Raw genomic sequence first — 19821 nt, forward strand, 5'->3', positions numbered from 1 at the left:
TGGAGATACCTAAAACCCAAGTGAACATGTCAATGAGCAACCTGCTCTCTCTGACCCTTTTTAGAGCAGGGGAATTGGACTAGATAATCTTCAGAGATTTCTTCTGCCCTCAACTCTTCTATGATTCTATGAAGTTATTATACAGTAATTTATTTGCATATTTGAGAGTAATAATGAATCTGTGTCTTTATTAGTAAGAGGGTGAAATGATGAGGGTGACTGAATATGAATAGATAAAAGCACAAGAACAAGTTCACAGTGGTTGTTGGTGGTTTTGTTATAGTGCAAAATTTTGGCCTTGGATGGGATTAATTCCATTATTTGTGACTGCCACATAGATATATGTTCAATGAAAAATTCTTGTAGCTTGTTAAAATGTATAAAATATATTACACTTGCAAACCTATTTATAGACCTGACTAAAAATACCAGTGTATTTATACACGTGGGTATTTACTGGTGTTTAACATATTTGGTGACAAGCTAATACACATGGCTGGCAATGATGAGACCATGACAGCCCAAGAATAACATTTTGGAGTCATGATAACTATTTCCATGAGGTCATCAGCTTAGTGCTCAGTAGCAATACAGAGAAAAATTATTATTATCAGAGCAGAGAATAAAGTCAAGATGACTGCAGCTGGTCCATGTTTCTGTGGTGCTACCAGGACTTGAATCCTGTGTGCAGGTCTGGTCCTCATCACTCAGAGGTGATACTGGACTGTAAAGGCCCAGAAACTAAAATGATTCCAGACATAGAGGTAGAAACTGGAATGGTTTATTGAACATGCAAATGGTATTTAAGGGTCTCAGGGGCTTAACATGCTAATAAGGAGGCAGGGTTATGCCAAGTAGGGGAATCCACAACCATTAGCATTTCCTGTAGCAGGGATGACATAAGGGGGAAAAAGGATTTACATTTCTTGGATCCTATTTACATTTGGGGGAAAAAGGATGGATATTTCCAGTAAGAAGGATTACACTGAGGGAGGATGGTCAGCTTTTCCTGAAATAAAGATTACACAGGAGGGGAGAAAACAAAGGGATATCTGCAGGGACAGTAGCATCATGCAAAGTCTCTCCACATCCTGCTGGGGGAGACAGGACAATCCACATGAATGAATGTCAATGCATCTTGTCTGGTCTTTCAGATGGTGGCTTTTTCCCCAGCCCCTGTGGCCCCAGGCTTGCTGTTTAAATTTCGGACTACAACACTGGACAGGGTTCAGGAAGAAATGACAAAGATGATCAAAAGCATGGAAGGGCTTCCAAACATGGGTTACTGACTATTCAGGGACTCTTTAGCCTTGAAAAGGTATAATTTAGGGGAATATAGCCATGGTCTAAAAAATTGTGCATAACACTGGAAGACTAGTTGGGTAGGGCCTGACTACTCGCAATTTCTGCTAGTATCAGACTTTTGGCCATCAAATACAGTCAGTAAGACACTATTTCACAGCAAACATGAGGTGATGGATCTTCATGTAGTAGATGAGAAACACATGGAACTCTTTGTCAAAGAATGTGGGATGGATTAGGAGGTTTACCTGGGGATTGGACAAGTACTTTAGAGAAGTAAACTCACTTCTTAATAGACAAACTCTCTTAGACTCATGAGATCCACTGACATAGAAATGGTTGGAGGCTGGGGAGGTGACAGCAGGAGGGTCTTACCCTGTGATCATTTTTCCATAGGTGTGTCTGCAAGTGAAGCCAAATATTAGAGTAGGGAGGCCTTGGTGTGAACCAGTACATCCTGACAAATTGTGCCTTTGCTCAGCCTTTTAGAGGCAAACCCTCTGGAGCTGTGCAGTGCTGGGTAGTATTGCAGTAATTGCACAGCTGGATAGGAGCTCCATTTCAGTGTAGCTTTTGAAAGGTTGGGCTTTCTCCAGTTTCTGTATCAGATTCCAAGTTACAAAGAGAGAACCAGTTGAATCCCCCCCACCTTACATAGTTTGAATCTTTTTATTTCTTTTTTTCTGTGAATACAAGGATTTTTAGATCAAATGTCACAACGTTACCTTAAAGCCAAAAGGGATATACTGATCCCTCATCGTTTATTCTGGCATGTTCAGAAAGAGGAATGTACACCACTAGTGAGGGAAATGGTAGTTGAGCCTCTCTACATTCGCTCATCGGGAATTCAAGCAGCAAAGTATGGCTCTTCTTGGCCAAAGGCAGCAATTGTTGAATGCGTGCTAAAAAAAATCTGCATAAATAATGTTTCCTTCAGGGCATGCATTTATAAAAATATTTTTTAAAGTTGAAGTCTTGTGTTTTTTAGAAACATTGTTTTTCTGTTGCGCTTTGTAGGGGCTGAGTTGTGGATTGAGCTTTACTGTCATGACAGAAATAGTCTTCAAGTATAATGAGTACCTTTAAGGGAAAAAGTTTCCTGACTATGACATTGGTTTTGAACTCCAACAGTCAGCTAATTCCCAACTCCTCTAGGAAGTTGCTGTGTAACCTACAGAAGGATTTCTAACTCAGTACTGAGCATCAAGACTGCTTGACTTTGGTGTTGTGTCCACTTCTCTTCACTGGCTGTCTGAGGAGCACAGTACTGGCAGCATAGCTAAAGGGCAGTCTGGGTCACTTGGTGGTGTCTTGTGAGGTTAGTCATACAAAATGTAGTCTAAATATGGTCCTCAACAACTCTCCTCATGGTTTTGAAACAAAACATGTGACACTTTTTCCTTCTTGTCATTCATCTTCCAATCTTTTAAATTCTCCTGGGACAAGAACTCCCTTTTACTGGGTTTCTTCATTTGCTGATATAGGGGTATACATACTTAAATCATGCAATGTGTGTGATTATAGTGTAAATAAGGGAGGTCTAGTTAGAAATGAATCCACTCAAGCTAATTTTGACATAATAGATTGGAGAATTTAAAGACACAAAAAGGCACCTAGAATTCCAGCAGGGAAAGGATTTGCTAATGCCAGAATCAGGGAGAGGGAATGATTTCCAACTAGTAAACCTACAGCTAGGGAAAGAGAAGGAGTTTCCTACTCTTTAGGAAGCAAAGACAGGTTAGGAGGGAAAGCAAGGCTTACAAAAGCTTTCTTCAAAGAAAGGAGAACTATTCTGCAGGTCTGGAGGGACTGGAGGTTCACTGCTGACCTGTGTAATGAGAAGATGAATTCCTTTTTTTTTTCCCTCTGCTTAAATAAAATCCTACAGAAGAAAATGTTGAACAGAAGGATGATCATTGTTTATTCACCTAGCTTAGAAAATGAAGAGTCCAGTTGCATTTCTGTAAAGGCTTCTCTAATTCCCCTAAAGAAATGGAAACAGCAAGGGTTTTTTATATAGTTTTCAACTTTCTAGGCTTTCACTAGTTTTCAGGTGCTTTAAGTAGCTCTGTAAATGGTGGGCTCTAATTAGTCTTTCAGAGGACTGATCAAGAGGGAAGGAAATAGTGGTGAAAAAACAAGAGAATTAAACTCCATAAGGCTTAATGGACTGAGAAAAATGAAAATTCAAGCTGGTCAAAAAGCCTGTCTATCAGCAAAATATATATGTTTCAGGGGATTCCCAAGGCTGATGATGTAATCATTTTGAAACTTTTTGCTGATCAACATTAACTCATCATCTTTTTCTTTCCTCCCCTTTTAATTTGATGAAGAATATTTGTATCACTGATTCTTCAAGAGAAAAGAAGTAACAGTTCCTTAACTTCAAGAACTTTGGCTATTAATAAACCACAGGTCAAACTAAAATATTGGACATTTCAGTTTTATGTGATCTTGTTGCTCATCATGGTTTTATAGCCCTTAACTGTCAAAGACTTCTTCCTAAATGCCTTTTATTTTTACAAGGCACTGAGGAACTACTTAGACAGCATTTCCAAATTTACAGAGCTTAAAAACAAATCAGATTAGTGGATCTCAAATCCTTTTAAATGCTGTCAGCTATTTTAAGAAATCTGACATTTTTAAATTCATCATTTTAATTATCACAAGTTTCTGAGTAGCTATTGTGAAAGTAGCTATGTGAAAGGTGTTCCAGACCCCTCTGTATTTTGCATAAAACTAGGCAGATTTTTTAGTTTGAAACTACAGGACTTGCAAGTGTCCATGAGTGAAAGGTGGAACTGACATTTATTTCTCAGTGAATGCAGAGCAGCTGAATTCAGAAACATGACTACAAAATATCCAAATGTACATGAGTGTCACAATGGATAGACCTTTTGGTAGACGGCTATGCTGGCTGCTGGATCATAATTTCTGTACTTTAAAATTGATAAGGCTATTCTGTTCTCCCATTCTCTAGTTGCTTTCTAATCACACTTCTATTTTTTCTTATGAACTTTGATTTAAAAATTAATCCATAAAACCAATATTAAAAAAATCCTTATCCTGTAAAAAGAAGTTGCCATCAGTTTTACAGTGTTCTTAATTGAGCTGACTGCGTGCAATTCAACCATTTTTTATTAGAGATTCAGAATGGGAGGCTGCTGGGCAAAAGGTGATTGGGATAAACAAATAAGTAATGTTGCAAACCTAAGTTATATACTGCTGTGACCTCATAGGTTCATACCTATCAAACTCTGAAACAGCAGGGATTTGATTTTTCAAGACTGTCAGAATTCAGAGGAGCAAAATCACAGCAGAGTGAAAGCAGAGGAATTTTGCTGTTATTTTCTGTAAGGTATTTTGTGATAAGAAGGAGCAAGAAAAGACAACCACAAGATCTGACTTTTAAAGTCAAATCTTCTTCAATTGCAGTGTGTGACCTTTGGCATAATTTTTGAAGTTCAAAAGCAGTAAGAGGTTCAGGGATGTGACAGCTTTGAAAAACAAGGCCAGTGCTCTTTGTGCACCACAGTGTGTCTCTGTCTACAGATGTCTACAGAATGTGAATAATAATGTGTTTTAACTCACAAGGACCTTCCATATAAGTTGATTTTCTTTGCTTTGCGAGCCTCAGATATTAAAATATTGCAAAAAATCCCTTTGTCTCTCTTTCCACTTTTCTAATAGTGTATCCTGGAAGAAGGAAGCTTACCTGTGTAACCAGTTTGAATGAGCTTCAGACTATATGCCCATTCTTGCTTACATTTTTCTGGCATTAGTGTTACCATGCTAAGCACAACTGCATTCTGCTTGAGAACAAATATGAAATCCATTTAAATATTTCAAAGGGAAAATTTCCCTTGAAATGCGTCCTTCTGTCCTTGTAAATTGTTCACTGCTATAACAGGTATTATAAAGATGTTAAAAGCATTTAATACTGAGATTCCAGCAGCTGATTTGAGAATATGTTATGCTTGAAGGGGTGGAGGAACAAAAGGTAGAATAGAGAGAATAAGAATTAGATGAGAGTCAGGGAAGAAATGTATATGTATAGGAGAGTTAAATCTGTAAAGCTTGCAATGGCAAACTTTCTCTTTTTTAAAGTCTACAACCTTCCTGATTTGGGAGGACAGGGGATAAGACTGTGTTATTACATCCAGCCTGTAGTCATCACAGGTAATTATGTTACATGTTTAGCTAAACATATATGGTCTCAATGAGACTGTCTAAATTTAGCTGAGGACTTCTCACTGGCTCGTGATAAAGGATTCGGAAGGAACTGTACACTCGAAATGAAAGCCAGGAAGAAGTTGAAACACAGCATATTGGAAAGATAAGCTTGAGCATAAGTCATGACTGTTCTTGATGTCTGTGAGAACTATGTCCTGCGGGTAGACTCATGGGAGTATCAGTGAGACAGGCTGCAGTGTCACACTCAACAGAGCGACAAAACAATCAATGGTACCATTGATCTCAGAACAATGTGAAAAATCATTAGAAGACTAGCTAGTACAGACTTAAACTAATGTAAATTGCATGAATAGAATGAGGAACAGAGAAGATAATTGCCAGCTTTAGTAAGAAAGCAGCCTTGGTTAAGTAAATTTTTTTTTTTTTTTTTAAAATAGAGAAACACCTAGACAAAAGCATCACATTTTAGATACTAAACTATAGTAAGAACACAATTTTGGAAGATGTCTCTCTAAAATTATCCAAGCAATAAAAAGATTGTCTATGACATTAGCTCTATTGATCAACTAGTGATTGCAAATCAAAATAATATAAAAATACTCTAATTATTAGTTTAATTAGTTCCCAAATCTTTAATTTGTTGTTGTAGCAAGAATTAGAAGAAAGTCTTAGGTTTTTGAAAAGATTCCCACCCTCTTTGGGAAGGTATCATTGTGATTTTTTTTCTTGCAAATTGAAAGGCCTTCTCTTGTCAAGCATTAGTCTTCTCATATTTAGTTCTGTAAGAGCACCAAAATTACCTATGTTTTGTCCATAGCTACCAAAGCTCTCATCATCTCCCTCATCACCTCCCTGGATAGTCCTTAAAGGCAGTAGTAGAGTGATTTTTATACTGTACAAACATATGTGTAATAGAAGGCTAGCACAGACCTGAAGAGTAACACATTGTAGATAATGGTCCCATGGGACAAATTAGTCCTAAAGGCTTCTGTTCTGTCTGCCATTTCTCTTAAGAGGATTTACAGGACATGAAGGTTACACGTGCCGGAGGAAGTTGTAGTATGGACATGAGATGAGGTGGAACGCTAGCATACAGTGTGTTTCTCTGGTGTGCTGGTTTGAGCTGGAATCGAGTCAATTTTCTTACTAATAGCTGGTACAGTGCTGTGTTTTGAATGTAGGATGAGAATAACATTGGTAGCATTGATAACTTTAGCTGTTGCCAAGTAGTGTCTATACTAAGACGAGGACTTTACAGCTTTACATACCCCGCCAGTGAGAAGGCTGGGGAGGCACAAGATGCTGGAAGGGAACACAGCCAGGACAGCTGACCCCAACTGGCCATAGGGATATTCTATACCATATGGCATCATGTTCAGTACGTAAACTGTGAGGAAGGCTGGCCAGGGGCTGCTGCCCAGGAACTGGCTGGGCGTTAGTTGGCAAGTGTGAGCAATTGTGTTGTGCATCACTTGTTTTGTATCTTCTAATTATTTTATTCCTTTTATTATTATTATTATTATTACCACTGTGATTATTATTTCTTTACTTCTCTGTCCTAATAAACAGTCTTTATCTCAACCCATGTGTTTTCTTACTTTTACTCCTCTGATTCTCTCCCTCATCCCACTGTGAGGGGAGTGAGTGAGCAGCTGTGTGGGGCTTAGTCGCTGGCTGAGCTTAAGCCACGCCACATGGAAAAATGAGTAAAGTCATACGGTGAAAAGAAAATAAATCTGCCTGGGAAATTTGCCATAACATGGGGAAAAAAATAAAAGTTGACTTTAACTAAAACAAGATCCAGTAGGAAAACTGTTTAGGCCAATTTCAGATGCCATAACTTGGCTGGTTTTGCTCCAGTACTGGCCTGCCCTGTCACATTACTATTCAAAATATTTTCAAGATCGCAGCTTGTTGAATTGAGTCCTGGAGTGCAGCCAGGTAGCCTTGATCAATGGGAAAGGGCAGCAGTACAAGAAAAAGTCACAGGGTAGGGGATAGAGATGGAATATGACTCTCCGCCTGGGTGATATCCATCTCAGAGAGAACAATGGAGCAGGACATATCTGCGCACCCACCAAGATGTTTTGTCTCTCCCAGAGTCACAGGCCTTTTGCACGGTCTGACAAACCAGCTTTGCTCACCTACCTGTAATGTGGTGTTGTGCAGCACTGAACTGAATAAGAGCATGTCTGTCCATGTTTTGCATTTCTGTCAAACCTCGGTACAGGCCCTCAAAAATAAATCAGTCATGCCACCACAAAGGCAGATCCTTAACCATGGTGTCTCACTGAATCACTGACCTGACTTTGGAGGTCAAAATCTTCAAGTTATGGAAAGAAGTGCTGTCATTTGGTGTTTGCCATTATAAACTTCCTCATTCAGGCACACATTCACCATGCACACATAAAGGCTGTTGTTCATATGAAGGCTTTTATTAAGGATTCCTGGAAATGCACCAGTAGCTTGAATTACATTGGAAGATTCCTGAGGTAGAGGTAGAAGCTAATGTTCTAGCTCTGAATATACGCAGTGGGATATTTTGCATCAGTGAAAGCTTTCTTAAGCCTTTCAGTTCTTGTCCAGTGCCTTTCAAGATCATAGTGTATCATGTTTAGGCAGGTAGCTTTAATGGCAAACTTTTTGTCAAGACAGTGAGCAGGCTGTTCCATGACAGACACTCATTGGCTTTCACTTTCATCTTTACAGTATTGCATTTATTTTTGTTGGCCACATCCAGTCCCTGCTCTAGTTAGGTGTAGGAAAGCTGAGTTACATTTTGAAGATATGGTAAGATTTTTAGAGGTAGGAGTGTTTATTTTCTTCCAAATTGAATCTGAAGAGGTATAGAAATAAAGGAACAAAGATAAACCCTTGTTTCTTCACTGGCAGATCCTGGTATCTTGTCCAAGATGTTTGCAATATATCTTAGCCATCCAGTGAAAGACTAGAGAGATGTGAGACAATTGACCTTTAAATCTGAGCCCTTAACAAGAGAGTTTTCTTTCTGAATTTATTGTGCTTTCTTCAAGGTATTGCAACTTTATGAAGTATGGGTTTGGGTGGGGATTTTTCCATTTTAGAGGTTACATAGCAGAATTATATCCAAATTAATGGAGTTTAGTTATGATGATGTAGCATTACATAAAACTAAATGCTTTTCTGTCCCTTCATTTCCTTATCTATATATTCGATGTTAGAGGATATTTTGAGATACATAGGGATCTAAAAGGAGGAGGACTACATTTACTCTCAGGTTCAGTTCCCAAAATGAAGAACTGCTGTGGAAGAGTAGATTAGAGAAATCCGTGGTACAACTGCTATACACAACACAGGTTGCAAACTATGGTTTAGGAAATGAAGGGTAACACCTGTTCCTGAAGACTTAAATCCACAGTTATTAGGTATTGCAGGAAGAGTAGGAGATAGGAAGGGTATCACCTATGTCCTAGGTTCTGTGCCACTGTAGGACTGATTAAAATTTGCAGGTGACGGAAGGAAAGAAGCAAACAGAGCATGTCCCATGTTATGGAGCGCTACAGGTGTGCCAGAGGGATTTGACCTGTGGGGGAAATTCTATCCCTGAATCTGGGTATCAAGTGAATTTTGAGGAGGTTTCCATCTTCAAGGAACTGAGAAATCAGTACCACTAGAAGCTCCTACAGATCCCATTTGACATATTGTGTCTAGTCACCTCTAGAGAAAGAAAGGCATCAAAGGCAGCTACACAAACCACAACCACCCCTTCATCATTTGGTGCTCAGTGAAGATAAGTTACAAAAGCTTTACCTCCTGCAGATGATCCTATCCTGCAGTTTTTAAAATATGTAATAGTTGTGAAAAAGCAATCCAGTCTTCCAACAGTCCTTGAAAATACCCATGAATTGATTACTGAAGGATTTGTACTGCAGTTTAGTTTAGATTAATTAATTAATCTATGTTTGAACTACTGTGATCCTTTAGTGGCTAGTGAATTCTTAGTGCCTTCTCCTTTCTGTTTAGACTAAGCTCTTCAAGGCAGGGACTGTTTATGGCTGTCTGATACCCCAAAGACCTCTATGCAGACCTCAGAAACTTATAAGGACTACTGGAATTCAATATTGGATGAAAAAAAATTGCATTTTAAAATATTAAAATGTTTTACAGGTGATCTTTAGTCCCTGTACACTTAGTCTTGTCCTCTGCTAAATATTTCTGGAGAAGAGAATTCACTGATATTACTGCTTGCTTACTTGTGGCCTGAACTTACAGAGCAGAGTCACAGTCTGGGTTTGTTTTTTTTTTTTTTCTTTTCTTTTCCTTTCTTTTTTCTTTGTCCTGACAGAAAGATTTCGGGATTTACTGCTTCTACATTCAAATCAAGATACAGAGATTCTGCCCATCTTTCAGCAGAGACGCTATCCCAAGTAAGTAAGATTGCCTTCTTGGGAGAAATAAAACCTTTATCTCTTTGCAGTGAGGGAGAGTGAAACATTGTACATACTTTTGGTGTGAAGTCCTTAGACAGAGCTGTCAGGAAGCCACACTTGTACTATCTTTACAGTCTTTTGAGTGGTGTCCGGGAGAGGCAGACATGCTTTGTATGCATGGCCAGCTGTCAGTGGGGAGGTGGTGGTGGTGGAGCACAGATGTTAAGTTGCCTGGATCAGTGTCTAATGGAGTTTTGTTTCACTGTTGACATAGGCAGATGTTTTGTTAGGCTAATCCCCACTCTTGTCTTGTGGGATTCCATCATTTATGGTGACAGATTCCCTTGTATTTTAACAGGCTTTCCTCTGAAAGGCTGCAAACACTAGAAAACATTATCTCAGCTCTTTTTTAGGGATATATGTTTGCCTATATCCTTTTATGAATAGAGACAAATCAAAAGAGTAGTGTTGTATGTTTAGGAAGTCTTGAATGTATTGAGTATCCTGGAAAATGCCTCTTCTTTTTCCAAATGACATACCTGAATGAAAAAATAAAAACTCCTTGTTATTATGTTGGCTAGAAGAAGCAGTCACTTTCAGCTAAGCCTTGAAAAGAGGCAGTGAAGGGGAAAGAAGAAGAAATAATCCTCACATTAACCATGACCAGAGCGAGCAATAAAAGAAGACTAGTACAGGATGGACAGAGGGAGGAGAAGGAAGAAAAAATGTATGATACCAGTCCCCTGATGATGATGGAAACAAGCAAAGTTATTTATTTTAGTTATTATTGTTTGGATGTTCCTGAAATAGATAAGAAGCCAGTGGAGCTAAGTGTTAAATATGTCTCTCAAAATCTAATAATACAAATTTTTTTAAGAGCAGGAAACAATTAGAGGGGCTGAGTGCTGAAAGCTGGACACCTCTCCAGACATCTCTTCGCTGTGAATACTTGAAAATAAACTACTCAAAGATGAAATCCTGATTCTGAAAATGGTGAAATTTTGCTTTGCTTTCAATGGAGACAGGATTTTATCCCCCTGAATTTATTGTTAGTGTTACCTGTTGTCACTATTTTACTGGAATACTGTGGAGGTACAATAAATGAAACAGTGGGAGGCACCTTGTGTGGATGGCCTGGTCTACCTGTTTCACTAGGACTTCCATGACTTATTACTTTTCTTCTCATCCTTTGGAACCCTAGCAGTAGAATGCTTTGCTTGGCTTAGATGATTTCATTTTTTATATGGACACTGTCAGACTGGTCTGAGAACCCAGTTCATTGTCCTTCCTCAAAGAACAGACTGATTTCTACATAAATAATTTCTAACATGTCTGACTTTCCATTTCATTACATTTAATTTATTGCTAGCATTCTTAGCAAGTACAGTCTACTAACAGTATTACACACTGTCAGATTCATGTGCGAATGAGTACCTGTTGTCTTTTGCTTAATGGATGCTTCAGCTCTTTGAAGACCATACAGCAAATAGCTTGTACAGAGCTCTGTGTAGCTTTCCATCACAAAAGGATATATGTTTTCATCCATGTGGCAGAATTGACTGATTCCTCTAATGTACAAAGTCAGCCAAATTTTGGCACCTAACTGAAAGAAAAGTTTATGTTTGTTCTTAAAAGCAATAGATTTTTGTTTATATCATTAATTGGTGCAAATTTGCTTGCTTGTTTTAAAAATTTATCATATATTATAGTTCATTTAGAAACAGGTTGAAGACTATTGACATGTCCAAATTTCCCCAGGGGTTGTCTTTCAAGCAAAGTGCTTGTTTCAGCAAGGTAGAAAACCTGCTTATCTTCATAATATATTTTGTCTTATTCCCATGTCAGATTTTACCCTTCCATACACTCGTTTTCACTGAAAGGTCACTTAACAGAAATGAAGGTAGGGAAGAGACAGATCTCAGTGTCCCTTCATTGACTTAAGCTCAGCTGGTTGTATTGCATAAGAATCTGAGCAGTAAGGTTGTTGTAATGAGACATTGTCAAGGGGCACAGGCTGGAGTTTGTAATGATTAGGGAAATCTTGAGAATATAGAAGGTTAAGAATAGAAGATAATGTTTAGTAATGACTTAGCTGAATGGCTTGACAAAGTAGAGCTTAGTACATAGAAAGGACAAAACTTTCCGTGTATTTAAGACGTGCTCAAAAGAAGGAGATTGGATAGGATAATGTTCAGCACCACTCAGGATATTCAGAATCACTGCAATAAATATTAAAGGCTAAATAAGCAAATTATAATCCATCAAATTTTGAAAGAAATAGAAACCTTGATGTTCTTGCCTGAATTATGTTCTTGTACATTTATTATATTAAGGCCTGAACTCTTTCCCAGGGAACAGCAGGATAGTTCTGAGTGCAGGTTTGTCTCAGAGAGGATGTCTGTGCATTGGAATTTCTGGAAGAAGTTTTTTAGAATATGCATGGATATTGTTCTGGATTTTCTTGGGTAAATGTGTCAAAGAAACCTGCTTTTCCCTCCTGGTAGATGGAGAAATGCAGGATCCTTTTGCAGTCCTTGTGTTTACCCGAGTTTATTCTGCTGGTCTTGGCTTAGCCAGGGAGCAAATATCTCCTATGGCAAGTAGAGGAGACTATAGAGAGGCCTGTGCTTACAAAGAGGCTTATGAGGCCTCATGGCACATCACCTTGACTTCCTTGACCTACTACTGTGTGTCTACAAGTAACGTGGCATCATGAGCACCAGTTCTTACTGTGACCTGTGGGCTGAGATGAAGTTCTATGCCAGCACAGGGGTACAGCACCCATCCTGTCAGCCCAACCTGCAGTATGCATCTCTCACTTTTCTTCTCAAGGCTGCAGAGCTGATGGAGCTTGTCTGTGTCTTTTGCTTCAGTCATATGCCTACAGTAGGATTTCTTAATGAAACACATTGAGCTGCATGTAGGTACAGGTTACAGAACTAGCAAGACCAGTGTAATCCAGAGAAGTCTTTTTGATACCTCAAGTGACTGATGTGGTTCAGAGATCAGATGTCACTAAACCCCCCTCATTCACCCACAGAGAGAAATATCTTGAAGAGAAAACCTGTCTCCTAGCTGACATGAAGCTATTACCATGTCTGTGAGGTTTCACATTCCTGAAACTAAGAATAAATCTGCAGCTGTGGGCAGCTAAGTGGGTTGAGGTGCATAGCTGCTTCTAAGCATAACTCATAAAATGCAAGAACAGCTGAGATGCAGTAAAGGCTGCACAGTGTCTTGAAGAAGACACTATGCTCATTAATGTGTCTATGGGGTTCAGCACATGAAAGGGTGGTTGGTGTTAGTAACGGGGGGTTAGGTTGCTCTATCCCATCAGGATCTTTGGTCTTTTCCTGCTGACTCCACTCTGCTCCTGACTGCCTGTTCTGTGTGCACAAGGGAAGGATGCAAAATTGCCCTGAAGCACTAGAGAGAACCTTTCTCTTGTAGCTGGGCCTGATAATGTCAAAAGAAAAAAAAAAAAACAAACAAAACAAGCCCAAGAGAACAGAATGATATGGGAATTGATAAAAGAAGCGCGACAGTGAGAAATTAGGTTGGTGGATGAAAAAAGCAGGAGAGGGTCTTACGGTGCACAGAACAGCACTGGAGAGGAATGTGCCAGAAATGCTACTGGCATTAGAAGTATTTAGCAGTTTTCTCTGTCTATGAGTGATTTGACAGTTCAGCAGTACTTTATATTCTCAAGTTATTGCTGAAGTCCTCACATACATATGTGGGTTTTTCTAGAGGGATTATTTGCTTCTTTTTTCCCCCTCTTCAGAAATATTTGCAGTCTTCATTCTTCTCTTCTCTTCTCTTCTCTTCTCTTCATTTGGTAGAAAAATTTTTGGATGATTCACAAAGTTTGAGAAGAGAAGAAGCTGTTATGTTCCAGCTAATTTGAGTCTCTTCTTAACATAAGGCCCAGAGCATTACCTAGTAATCCCTGTATTGTTTCTTGTTCAACCTTAAATTCTCAAGGAATTTAGAAAGACATCCAGACTTTAAATTGAGATGTTAAAAAATGGAAAATTCACAAGCCTTTAGATCAACTTGTTTCAATTGTCAATTATTTCACTTATGTATAACATTAATTTCTTTACCTTCAGTTTCCAGTCCCTGCTATCTTACTGCACCATCTTCTGATGAACAAGAAAGTCCTGTACCATCTGAAATGACACCTCCATATAAAAAGTTGGAGATCACTTTAAAAACTTGCCCTTGTCTTGAAAAAAAAAAAAAAAATTTCTTCCAGGGTAAGACTTACTAAAAAGATCTCTAAAACTTCTGAAACCTTCCCAAAATTTTCCCTTTTACTTAAAAAAAAAATAAATAACCAAACAAGACCCCCAAAACAAATAAAACAAACAAACAAACAAACAAACAACAACAAAAAAAAAAGGCAAAAAACCCCACTCAAAACCAATCAAACAAACAAGCAAAAAACTGAGCAGGACAGAAGAAAGTATTTTGATATCTGTTTTCATAATTTGCACATAGAGAAATAATAGCACTTCTTTGTAGTCAAATAGGGAGACAATCTAAATTAATAAATTTAACTTTATAAAAAATAAATAGCATGGCAAAATCTTTAACTTAGGAGAAAAAAATGAACTTAGAACCTAGCAGGTATAATGAAAAGATTTTCGAAATACATTTACTTTCTATTAGTCATAAAATTTCAAACCATCCTTTGGTGTGTATTCATGGTAATTTAAGGTAGTCTTGTGTATGCACAAAAATGTCAGAAAAAGTCCCAGAAAATGGAGGATCTTGATTTTTATATGGATATATTTCTCTTCAAATACATAGTTTTGAAGGTCATCTTTAAAAAGCTGCTGAAAATTTCAGCTCAAACAAAGTCAAATGGTGTTATTCAATTCTCATCATGGGGTAGTCTTGACAAATAGGCGGCAGAAAGTTAGTGCCGGAAACCATTGTGCCTTCTAGTTCCCAATTGCTGCTCATTTTAATGACAATGGATCTGTAATGGATTTGTGCCAATTTCCTACAGCTTGAAATCTGAGCCAAGAAACTGATAATATTTCATAAATAATACCCCAGGAATGAAACTTGTATCTTATTTGTAACTGTCTTGAGAACATTTTTCTTTTTTAGAGGAAAATAATTTGTATCTAACTAAAGAAAGTAGTGATTTGTGGCTTCTAGAACTGATGATGCTCAGTCAATGCATCCATTGAGATTCTCTTGAATCACAGATTGAAGCATACACGAGAGCAGCTAACAGGATCATGGCCTAGAAACCCAATTCAGTTTGTATCAGAAACAAAGGCAACATTTTCCTTGGTGTTCAACAAGGGGGAAAATCATGACCTATGTGTTCATAGCTCAGTTTTCATTGTAAAGGCAAAGAGATTTTTAATTTGAAAAAGAGGTGGAAAACTTTCACAGAGTCATTTTCTATAAAAGGCTTTGTGTGAAGTGTTTTACAAAAGATGTTCCCTTCTTACAGAGGAGAAACTGAGGTATGGGACTCTGATGTGAGTTACCAGCATCACCCAGGAGCAATTCTCCTGAGGATGAGACCAGAAATAGAAATCAGATCTTCCACAGTCCTTTTGGTTGTGTGCAGTTGGGTCTCTTATATAAAATAACATTTATCCTGTTTTCCACTGCAAAAACACGTGGCCTGACCATATTACTGAAATCAGATGGGGAAGTTCCAAGTGAAGGAGCTTTTCAGAAATGCCCACACAAACACTTTAAATGCTTTGTGTCGCATTGTATGTTAAGCATGAAAATTAGCATTTTTTAAATGCTCCAAGTTTTATTTCAAAATGCAGGTTAGAGGCAATCATGAGCGTAACTCCTCAGAAACCTGAGTCTCAGAAAATTTTGATGACTTGATTAAAAAAGACATACCTGCTTAAGGAATCTGTAACGACCTTTAAAAGAAACTCAAGTTGTTTAGGGAGAAGAATATTTATTAGGGGGTTTAGTGGGTTGGGATTTTCTCTCTTATTCTTTGTTCTGCAGTGGTATCAGGTTATCCTGTAGAGTTTGCAGACCGGTGCAAAGTTGACCTTCATGACAATGAAACACTCGCTCTAAGTTAAGGTCATTTTCCTGTACCTTGGTGGTTTTACCAAATGGGAAGAACAATACTAGCAATGGGGTAAAGACTGGTAGCTGTTCGTTAAAAACAGTAGTCGTGTTATAGGAGTAAAAATTCAAGTATTGGATCTAAATTTTTTTGAAACCATAATGAAAATGGGAAGAAAGAGGGCAGTAGTTCATACTGTGCATTATGTCTTTGAGCTCAGATCCTACAAAGAGTCATGTGGACACATGCAGATAATATCAAACAGGACCATTAAAATATTTAGGACTACACGTTAAACTAAAACGTGGGTCATAAATTCCTCAAGACAGAGGCTATATTTGTTTAGAGTACCAGTACAATGCTCCAATTACTTGTAAAATAAAGACATTTTTGTTCTGTTTCTAAAAACCTCAAGTTCATGTAACAACAGCACAGAGTGAACCAACCGCCTTAAAGTCTAGAGGAATTTCTCTGTTACCTTCAAGAGGGCTCAGACCTGAAATCCAAGACACAAGTACAAATCTTTCTGTGTAGAAAGATGTAGAAAAAAGAACCTGTAAGAGATTTGTGCAGCAACATACATGCAAAATTGAAGCTCTGTGTGCATAGATATTGTCTTTTAAGTACCAAGCATTTTAGAATGCTGCTTTAATTTATCTGTTTATCATAGCATAGTTGTGGCTCATTAGCAGTCATGAACTGTTTTATGAAAAACATTGCAATAATCCCAACTGAGAATGGGAAAGGGTTGAATGAGAATAAAAGATGCCTAAACCTTTCAAGATATTTTGGAGATGAAATCATTGTTTTGTTCGAAGTGAATGGGATAAGACAAAACACTAGAGTTGGTTTTCATTTGGCTATTTGGGAGTATGTGCATGGTTCTTGATAAAGCCTGTTGATTTAATTGGTATATACCTGCCTATTACTGAGCAGCAGTGTGAGACTGTGGGGAATTATCTGCCACCAGATGTCTTGAGGATTTTTTTTTTTAAATATCTCAAACAGAATTTATAGTATATTGAGGCAGAAATTATTAGTGAAGTTCTTTGATTCATTATGTAAGAGAAAGTTATAATGATCCCTTCTGCCCTTACATCCAGTTTTATCTAGTTTTAAAAATAATGGCTTATATTAGTTAAAAAAAAAAAAAAAGTAGTTTCATAATTACCATATTACAGAAATCCAAGCACCAGGCTCTGGAAAAAAAGAAAAACAAGTGCTAAAGAGTTTTGGTTGTTAACAGGAGTGATTTCCTCCTGGGCACGATCCTGTGCAGGCTACTTTAGGTGAACCCGCTTGAGCAAGGGGGGTTGCAGTAGATGACCTCCAGAGGTCCCTTCCAGCTCCAATCATTCTGTGATTCTGTGTTTCCATATGAACTCTATGGATAAAAGGGAACAGCATCATTCATTCACTCCTATATGCCTACGTGCACATTAGCAATTTTATTTTTGGCCCCATCCTTTCAGTGAGGGACTCTGGAGGCTGTTTCCTTTCACAGAAACTGTTAAAGGAGGCAGCATCATTGATTGGTGCTTTGTTAGTAAGTCTTGGTGAAAAAGGGAGAAAAGAAAGATTCTGGTTATAACAACAAAGGGTGAAATGGACCTAAACATATGAAAGAAACTGGGAGGGAAAAAAAGCTGCCTACCATGTCATCCTTTATGTTTCATGTACAACGTAAGCCATAAATGTATTTCCTGATCTTTAACAATGATAGAAATTTTTCAACACTCATTGCTGTTCTGGCCCTTCCCCAAATAAGATTTGAAGAAGCAGGTAAACTGTTAGATAAACATCTCATCTATACCTCAAGTCTGTCTTCATACTGTTTAATACCACAGAGTAGAGGGGAACACAAACTTTCAAGACAAAGGAGACTGTTAGGGTGTTCTAGTTTTACATAAAATGGGCAAGGATCATTTGTTCTCTTAAAGACATGAGCCTAGATTTCAGTTTTAGCAACCTCTTGGTGTGTGGTACTGGTGGAGTGGTTCAATTCTGAGTGCCAGGCTCTTTAATATATATGTAAAGGAGATGCTTCACATTTCTTTTTCATGGCCTTTAAACTCTTGGTGATAGTCAGGGAAAGCAACAGGCCCATGTTGATCTAGCAGCCATTCCCTGTCTCTTCAGAGAAATGGATGGGGGATCTGGGCTGTGGGATGCCAACTGGACCACTCTGAATTGAGCATCCCCAAATAAACACTTATATCCACTCCATTTCATGTAGGAAGTTGTCCCAGCAACTGGGCTAGAGTGTAGCTCAGAACTAGCAAGTCTTAAGAATTGGCAGTGGTAGAAAAGCCATCTCATCCTATAGTATGTTACTGTAAATGTTAATTAGCCTCAATCATGAGGATGGGAGTTGGCTGCTGGGAGACAGTACCCAGTGGGCCAAGCCTAGCCCCAAGGAAACTTCTTCTATGACCTTGTCAAGTGGTTTGCAAGAATCACAAGTGCTTTTGAATGACCAGACAGCTAGCAGCTGGAAAATATTGTTAGCAGCTGCAGAACTGCAACAACCCATGATATTAGCTGCCAAATCATTTCTGAGTGTTGCCTAATTAGCTGGCTAAGGCTGCTCATGAGTAGAATTGGAGACTAAAGTAGATAAATCTGAACACAAAAGCTGTTTGAATAGAAGATATACACTGATTTGTTTGATGGTGAAGATAAATTGGATGATATTCAGAGTTCCTGGTTATTGTTTTTTAAGGGAAGAATTTTGTGAGCTACAGATTTGTCAGAAAATTACCAGTCTAGGCGTCTGCACCTAGAGTGAGGCATCGCATGTGTCAAGTGAGCTGATTAGTGATGGGTTTCTTTGGAATCATGAATGTAGTGACATTTTTTCTTCCTTTAAAGCAATGAAAGAAGATGTCTTACAGGTACCAACCGGAAAGAAAAGATATGAAAATCATTTGCTTTACAGCCTAATAACTTTCATGTAACGCTTTGCTTTATGACTTCATTATCCATTGCTGTCAAGGTATCTCTATAATACAAGGTTTAAATTAAATTTGTGTATGATTGAAAGTCATTTAGAATCAAATTCTCATTTAAAACCAAACATTTAAAACTTCTACATTCCACAGGGAGCTTGTATAAGACAAAATTGCTGCATACTCCAAAAACCCACATGGGAGCGGGATCAGTCCTCCTATCCCAAATCCACTTGACCAGTATGGCAATTATAACCTAAATTACAACGTATGCACTTATCAGTGCAAGTATTCTGTGTATCCTCTCTGCTTTCAAAAAGTACTCAAAAATGTCTAGAGAAAGCCAAATTTCCAGGGACTGGGGTTTTGTTTGCCTCTGTATGGTCCATCATGATGTTACATAAGGATATTATAGCTTTGTATTTCCCTTTACTTTAAACTATGTCTTTAAGATTAAAGTAGAATTTTTAGGTACATAACTGTTGGTGATTTCCAATATTCTTAAGGTTTAATTACTTCTTCTTTTTTAGACAAATCACCATAACAGATTAAACAGCTTTATTATATTGAACCAATTCTGAAGGTCTTACAGTAGATTAATTTTTTTTTTTTTTGCATGGATAGCTGAAGTTTCCTAAACTATATTTGAAATGTGAGCATTTATTTCCAGTCTTTTCTCCAAAATGAGAGTATTGCATCCCTTCTCAAAAGACTTTGAAAGCTATTTGTACTTTATTTTTTGTTCCATACTTCTTACCTTGTTGGGAAAAATACAGCAATGAAAATAGTTGTTTAAAATTTTTCCATCACCTGGTGTTATTTTACCAGACCAAGGCCAAAGAAATGGTGGTAGAACTGTGTCATGTATTTTCTTGTACGTCAACTTGGATAAGGCAAATCA

The 19821-nt window shown here is 38.0% G+C and overlaps 1 protein-coding gene across 2 annotated transcripts in view; it reads left to right on the plus strand.

Annotated features, from left to right (window-relative positions):
* NOX4 (NADPH oxidase 4) overlaps window positions 1–19821 on the plus strand; it is a 106122-nt gene that overhangs the window by 58188 nt on the left and 28113 nt on the right. For both annotated transcript variants that reach the window (XM_027653647.1, XM_027653723.1), the window contains exon 13: window positions 9821–9902. In XM_027653647.1, coding sequence (XP_027509448.1) covers window positions 9821–9902 — 82 coding nt within the window. The remainder of the gene's footprint in view (window positions 1–9820; window positions 9903–19821) is intronic.

The sequence above is a fragment of the Corapipo altera genome, unplaced genomic scaffold, assembly GCF_003945725.1.
Source record: "Corapipo altera isolate COAL_440 unplaced genomic scaffold, ASM394572v1 0, whole genome shotgun sequence".
Taxonomy (NCBI): Eukaryota; Metazoa; Chordata; class Aves; order Passeriformes; family Pipridae; genus Corapipo; species Corapipo altera.